The sequence below is a fragment of the Lottia gigantea genome (genome assembly GCF_000327385.1).
Source record: "Lottia gigantea unplaced genomic scaffold LOTGIsca_100, whole genome shotgun sequence".
Classification (NCBI taxonomy): Eukaryota; Metazoa; Mollusca; class Gastropoda; family Lottiidae; genus Lottia; species Lottia gigantea.
The window spans coordinates 944,238-952,372 of NW_008706748.1; the positions used below are offsets into that span (position 1 = coordinate 944,238).

Genomic DNA, 8,135 nt, shown 5'->3' on the forward strand with positions numbered 1-8,135 from the left:
CGAACGTCGTCGTATTTGTTATATTTGTTTTTGTACATCTTCATGACGGTCAAGGTATTATGTCTTCATCTTATACCTTGACTGCAATGGTCCTCTTTCTTGTTTCAGGAAAGTTTGTAAATACAGCAATTTGACTGGATTGTACGCCAGCGAATACAGTCAATCTGAGTCCTTGACAGAAATAATGTAAGAATGATTATGCACGAAATCGAGGACTCTAATCGACTATATTTGCTGACGTACAATCCAATCAAATCGCTGACGTGAAATAAGATAGATGACGTTATGCCTTGAAGATAGTTGCATGTATGTTAACGTTAATGAATATCATTATACTAATACTAATTTCATTACCTTGAAAAGACCAATGTTGATGCAGACCTATGCATTAAGGAATTGTTAAAACTTTGTCGATGTATTTTGATGAAATCAATGTGTCATAGAAGATGTGTAAACATGTTGTGCTTCGGTTTCAAATACGCAGTATTATTTCTTATTCTTTTACTCATTATTGATATGATAGTGTATTTTGTTGTACTTTTGGGAAACTCGTACATCTCGGTTATTTTTCTTCAAGTTTTGTAATATCCGAGTTTTGTTTTGTCCTAACTTTGTCAGTTCCCTGTTTTGGAAAAATTAAGTATTATAAAACATGACAGTTGACTGACATTCGTACAAAAATAATGAAAGAAGTTCTATGTTTATTGAGATTCTTTGAATTTAGTTTTATAGAAATAATCATCATCAAATCAAATGTATTCTACAATGAATGGAGTTTTACGTCCTACTCTCTGTTGCGATCAAGGTGGTAGCTTGACATTGTGAGGATACATGATCAACATCGCATCTTTTTTCCCATAATACATAATAGCACTCAACTGGTTGGTACCAGGTTAAATGGCACATTAACACAATTAACACGATATGGAAACTCTTATTTTCAAAATAGCTATTAAAACAAACTTATTAACAGACGTACAATAGACGTATTATAAATTAAAACAAATTCTGACTAAAAAAAAACTAGTACAGCATCGTTCATGCTGAAAAATGAAATTTCAGAAAGAGAAAACTCATAACTATCCGAACCACAAAACGAAATCGGAAAATCAAAATAACAGTTTGGCAGAACATTGGTAGCAGTGAGCAGTTCACATAAGGAAGTATATCAATCATGAAAAGGGAGACTAATACTAGCCAAACTAAAATAGAATGTAATAAATTATTTGAGTACAGAATATTACAAATTGAGTTTAGAAAAAAAAAACGAAATTCGCTTAATATATTTATGTTATATAATATTATATACTTCTATAAACAAATTGATATACCTTTAAGTATGTACATTTTCTGAATCTTAAAATAAAAAATGTTAACATGAAATCGTTTTGTTGGTAATCAGTGTAAGTTATTGTAGAAACCTTAAATAAATCATTCCTTGATTGTTTTTCTTAATTCGTTGTTAAATATAATTACACATTTGAACGATTTACAACATTCTAAATTTACAATATTACACTTATAATAAAATCAAAGCACAAAAATAAAAGTAGACAACAAAAATGAAAATTCAACAAAAAAAAAATTATAACTCTAAAAAAGTGATAAAAAATTAAAAGATAAATCACAATGAAAAAAAAATGTACTGCTAAATGAAATTATGAATAATTATGTACAAAAAGTCCGACGTCTGTTTCTCACAATTTTATTCCATTTTTATTTGAATTCTTCATAAACGTGAGCACTGTGTTGAGAAAGAGACACGGTATCATAATCATTGGTGGGATTTTCATCTTTAGGATCGTACACTGGATTCGTAGCTACTGAATATGCACCAGAGATCTTATGTGACCTTCTCCTAAAAAAAATATTAGAAGTACATTTATTACTTTTGAATGATATCCCTTGAAATAGTTCTGCCAATTTATAAAAAAAAATATTAAAATTATGAACGATAATTATGAACTTTAATGTACATGATACACCATGGGCCTCACGAGGTTTAGGTCAATTTATACAAAACATTTAACATAGTGTTAAAACACGAATTTACAAGAATTTATTAAAAATTTGTATTAAGTCAAAATTATTAAAGGTATTAATATAAACCTTCATTAGCATCGATTTGCACCATTTCAAATTTTAATCAGATACCTGTGGGTTTTGCAATTCCATTGAAACTTAGCGTCGTCACTGTCGCAAAGGACCTTATTATAATAAAAGCAGAGTTAGCGATAGTAACGTCATTAAACGTTAAAATAGTGAAATTGAAGTAAGCACTTTCCATAAAGGAAACATCACTTAGAATAGACATAAACTTTGAAGTCTCAGATTTGGTCAATAAGAGTATATATTCATTAGTTTGACCAACCAGGTGACATGACTAAAGAATAAAATCTCTATAAAAGATAGACTAATTAATTATTGAAAAAAACGATTCTGAAATCTGTAAAAAAGGCCGGAAATCTATTCATTGGTATAAAGCGGCGACATATTCTAAACTATACAGTAGTAAATTTCAAAACGTAGTAGGGAGAGTATATATCAGCAGTATTACTTGTCAAAACGCTTGGACAGAGAAATAAACTTAGTAGAAAAAATATGAACAGTGCTACTTAAGGAGAGGTCTGAATTGCCAAATAGAAGACTGTTTTCTATTTTGAAGGTAGTTATGGAGAAGATTTAAAAGATTGCCTCTAATGCCAATAGTTTATGAATGAGACCCTTGAAACAAATTTTATCGAATGCGGAACTTATGTCAAAAAATACCATTTTAATTTAATTGCCTAATGTTTGTAAAATATCTGGATATATATTGATTAACTGATAAACAACAGCATCCTTTTTTTTATAAAACCAGACTTAAATTGATTTGTTCACATTTCTATCTACAACGTGACGTCATAATCTCGCATATTTACGAGCAAAACAAAATGGCGGCCCATGAACGAGCAATTTAGGGCGAAAATTCTGTCAAAATTGAAACATTGTTATTTTTTAAGTTTTTTTTACCATAAAAATTTAATATTCACGCTTTCTATTGGTCGTAAATTGTAAATAAAAAAAAAACTTACTCACATACGATGATGATTGAAATAAATATAATAATAACCACGGCTGCTACTACTGATATACCAATTACAACAGCATCAATTCCATCTACAAATATTAAACATCAACTACAACCACTTGTGTAACATACTTGTATCTCTTATTATTGTGTATTATCTTGTATCATGATGTATGCTGCCCAAAAAGGGCGAACAATACAATAAATATCTATCTTTCTATCTGGCGATTTAGTTTTTCAACCCCACAATTCTTTCAGTGTTCCCATATGCTTGAACACATGTTCATTCATCAATTTATTCAAGCAAAACAAATCAATTGTTTTAGCTAAACAGTTTTCCAAAAAGGAGCAAACAGATATAATATAGACATATATACAGATATAATACAGACATATATACAGATATAATACAGACATATATACAGATATAATACAGACATATATACAGATATAATATAGACATATATACAGATATAATACAGACATATATACAGATATAATACAGACATATATACAAATGAAATATATTAAATAAGATTTCAACTCCTTACTACTTGCAAACACAACAATGGTGTCTATCCAAGGGCGCCGCTATCACGAATAACTATTTATTGATTTGGCTGTTTCATATTAACAAATACGAAGAGGTTTTCTAAAAAATTCGACTATATGTGTATGGAATAGTGATTCAAAATATCGGCCAAGCAGCTTTATGTCTGTTAGTTTACGTTTGTAGAATAACACGTGGTTTGTCATATGAATATCTGTGTCGGTTAATCGACCTTTGACCTTTGAAAAAAAGAAAACTTAAAGATACCTTTCGCTGCATCATTATCTATAACAGTTTCATTAATAACTGAAATATACAGAAAAAAAGTGAGTGATAAATGGCATTTTGGACATTATTTGGAAATGGTCATAGTTATCCAGCTCTACCCCATCGTGAAGATATTTGAAAAAAGTTTTAGTTAAATTGTAGTAAGAACTTTTCTCATAGGTAACTACCCCTTAGAATAGACATAAACTTTGAAGTCTCAGATTTGGTCAATAAGAGTATATATTCATTAGTTTGACCAACCAGGTGCCATGACTAAAGAATAAAATCTCTATATAAGATAGACTAATTAATCATTGAAAAAAAACGCTTCTGAGCATGTTTCAAAATTACCTACATGTAGTTTAATGGGTTAGTTTTTAGAAGAATAGTCAGCTTTGAGACTAAAGACCAGTGTGGTGAGACTCTCGGAAATACTTCTAAAAAAATTTGACTATTTGTGTATGGAGTAGTGATTCAGAATATCGGCCAAGTAGCTTTATCTCTATTAGTTTACGTTTGTAGAATATCACGTGGTTTGTCATATGAATATCTGAGTCGGTTAATCGACCTTTGACCTTTGAAAAAAAGAAAACTTAAAGATACCTTTCGCTCTATCATTATCTATAACAGTTTCATTAATAACTGAAATATAGAGAAAAAAAGTGAGTGATAAATGGCATTTTGGACATTATTTGGAAATGGTCATAGTTATCCAGCTCTACCCCATCGTGAAGATATTTGAAAAAAGTTTTATTTAAATTGTAGTAGGCACTTTTCTCAGATAGACTAATTAATTATTGAAAAAACGCTTCTGAGCATGTTTCAAAATTACATTCATGTAGTTTAATGGGTTAGTTTTTAAAAGGATAGTCAGCTTTGAGACTAAAGACCAGTGTGGTGATTGACTCTCGGAAATACTTGTAAATTGTATTGAAAACCTTAAGATTAATAAAGCTTACGGATCTAACCAAATATTGAATGAATATATTAAAACTACTAAATCAGTAATGTTACCTGTATATGTTTTACTTTTTAATCTTATTCTTGACTCTAGTATTGTACCAACCGAGTGGGTTAATGGCATGATCTGCCCAATTTACAAGAATAAAGGAAGTAAAGCAGATGCAGATAGCTACCGTGGCATTACTATTCTTAGTTGTTTATGCAAGTTATTTACCTCTGTCGATAGTAATCCACGACTTAAACTATGGCAAAAAGTATTAGAAACTGGCATAAAAGGAAAACTCTTTAATGTGATATATAACATATATAAGCAAGCTTAATCTAGTGTCCGTTTAGGATATTGTGTATCAGAGCCCTTCAGAGCCCTATGAATTTTCTATTGGCGTTCGACAAGGTGAAAACCTGTCTCCCCTGTTATCTTCTATTTATCTGAAAGATCTTTCCAATTTCTTAACAAATTACTACTCTTGTTTAAATGTTTATGAATCAGACATTAAAAAGGTTGGTTGTTATCTCAAATTGTATTATTGTACGCAGATGGTACAATATTGTTAGCTGAATCCGAAACAGGACTTCAAAATGCTGTAAATGGGATGTCTTCATATTGTGCACTACCTCACCATAAACATATCGAAAACTAAAATTATTGTATTTTCTAGAGGTAAGATTCGTAATAAGCCAGTTATTAAATATAACAGTGATATTATAGAACTTGTAGATGACTACGAATATCTTGGAATCAAATTTAATTACAACGGCTCATTTACTAAAACAAAATGTACACTTTATAATAAGGCATCCACAGCCATGTTTTTAGCAGTAAGCTCCATCTTAATATTGAAACACAATTAAGTTTATGTAATAAGCTGGTGATACCTAACATATTGTATGGGTGTGAAATATGGGGTAGCAGTGACATTAAGAGTATATATTCATTAGTTTGACCAACCAGGTGCCGTGACTAAAGAATAAAATCTCTATATAAGATAGACTAATTAATCATTGAAAAAAACGCTTCTGAGCATGTTTCAAAATTACATTCATGTAGTTTAATGGGTTAGTTTTTAGAAGAATAGTCAGCTTTGAGACTAAAGACCAGTGTGGTGATTGACTCTCGGAAATACTTCTAAAAAAATTCGACTATATGTGTATGGAATAGTGATTCAGAATATCGGCCAAGTAGCTTTATGTCTGTTAGTTTACGTTTGTAGAATAACACGTGGTTTGTCATATGAATATCTGAGTCGGTTAATCGACCTTTGACCTTTGAAAAAAAGAAAACTTAAAGATACCTTTCGCTCTATCATTATCTATAACAGTTTCATTAATAACTGAAATATAGAGAAAAAAAGTGAGTGATAAATGGCATTTTGGAAGTTGGCCATCGTGAAGATATTTGCAAAAAAATGTTTGAAAATAAGAAACTCACCGGCAAACCAAGCTTTCCCACTGCTGTCAGCTCGACAGACAAATTCTCTGATACCTGTATTATACATAGTACCATTACCATAGCATATATTATGCATAATACAATGATACGACTGAAATAAACCATTTTTTGACTTTGTGATTAAATAGTATATCATATCTTGTTGGAAAGAGGACCAACTTATCAAATCCATTATCACACCAAAATCATAAAAAGCGCATAAATTGTGCCGAACTTTTCGAAATTTTACAAGGATGCTTCACTCAAAGTTCACAACTTATCAATTTATTTTGTCTTCTCGGGTGTCGTATTATGAATTATAGATCATCAGGATTGTTTTTTTCGATGCTTCCGATTTTCCCCGGAAGCAGGACCATTAGAAGTGATTTTAGAAATCGGAAGTTCTCATGTTCAAAATGGAAGTAATTAAGAATAAAGATAGTATTATTTGCATTAACAGACTATCCGCTTCCTGTAATTTTTTTTCAGTTTTATTTGCTGCTAATAATGAAGAAAATTCTACAAAAAATACAAAACACGAGCTTTGTATATTCACTTTGAATTCGCTCTCAAAGGTAGATAACCGATCAAAGAATGAATGAATGAATAATGGAGTTTTACGTCGACTATAATTAATATAATATACTATACATAATATAATATATAGACTTTTTGTCAAATATGAAACATTACATGCACCCAGAAAATTCTGTTTTTTTGCTACATATTGATGAAAAGTAAATATTTGTTTTGTACATATGAACACACGCATGAAACTGGTGAACAGTATATGAATACGGACCACACTTTTCGTTTTGATGGGTTGCAAAATAAATTTGTGAGATCAAGGTTATTTTTGGTATGTTTGCTATATATTGAATCTTACCGAAAATGTGCAGATCATTTCATTCGAGTTATCTATACTACAGTTTATACATTCTGTATTATATATGATCAGATTTAACTGTTGACTGTAGTTCTGACCATTATTAGATACGGAGACTTTATAACCAGTCACAGTTTCATCAATAACTGGTACATCTACTGATCTTCTTCTACGTTTTCTAGATGATAATTTACACGTTACTTCTCCAATACTCTCAAATACTGCTGTTTGTATTATTATATCTTCACTGACAGTAACTTGGTCATTCTTTATCTAAAAGGTATTAAAAGGTATTTATCTTCATAAACACAAGACGATATTATGGAATAAGCATATTTCTTAAAAATATCATTCAACACATTATGTTTTTTTCCAAATGTCGTTCAAGCCTATGGGATGCCAGGCAAGGTAATACAAGCCAATGGCAGCTTAAAACTGCTACCATCTGATTTAAGTTAGCTTATAGTCTTCTAAAACTGAACCTTCAAGGCAGCTTTTGGGGAATTAGAACCCTAGAAGGCAATAACTGTGATTTACTCTTTTCCTATTGTTCTGAATTCCAAATATGTTCACAGGGTTATGCAGAATTCGGGATTTAAACCTTCAGGTGTGTTGAAAGGATTTAAACCTTCAGGTGTGTTGAAAGAATGAATCGGACCTAACTGCTACTTTAAGAAATATAAATAACCTTAAATGGTAACAGTTTACACTTGGTCTTGTCATGATCTACAAATCTTCCACCAAAAACAGCCACTTCATTACAATCGTCTAGTGATAAATCACAATGTCCATCAGCTTCTAGATTGTGGGCTAATGGTGGTTTACTGAGTGATACTGAACAGTCGGATCCTATAAACCCAGAGTTACAGATACATTTACCTGGAATAGTAAAGTGCTGTAAGTACACTAAAAATATTAATTCATAGGGTAAATTGGCAAAGTTGTACTGGAAAAATCCTCTTATGTGTAT

The 8,135-nt window shown here is 30.8% G+C and overlaps 1 protein-coding gene across 1 annotated transcript in view; it reads right to left on the reverse strand.

Annotated features, from left to right (window-relative positions):
- Window positions 1-1,716: 1,716 nt before the first annotated feature.
- The window catches only part of LOTGIDRAFT_237269 (hypothetical protein), a gene marked incomplete at both ends in the record, with an annotated part of 22,459 nt that continues 16,040 nt past the window's right edge, over window positions 1,717-8,135 (reverse strand). Inside the window, 8 exons of the mRNA XM_009046388.1 lie at window positions 1,717-1,858; window positions 3,075-3,159; window positions 3,888-3,926; window positions 4,491-4,529; window positions 6,143-6,181; window positions 6,280-6,391; window positions 7,166-7,438; window positions 7,854-8,060. Of these exons, the coding sequence (XP_009044636.1) occupies window positions 1,717-1,858; window positions 3,075-3,159; window positions 3,888-3,926; window positions 4,491-4,529; window positions 6,143-6,181; window positions 6,280-6,391; window positions 7,166-7,438; window positions 7,854-8,060 (936 nt within the window). The remainder of the gene's footprint in view (window positions 1,859-3,074; window positions 3,160-3,887; window positions 3,927-4,490; window positions 4,530-6,142; window positions 6,182-6,279; window positions 6,392-7,165; window positions 7,439-7,853; window positions 8,061-8,135) is intronic.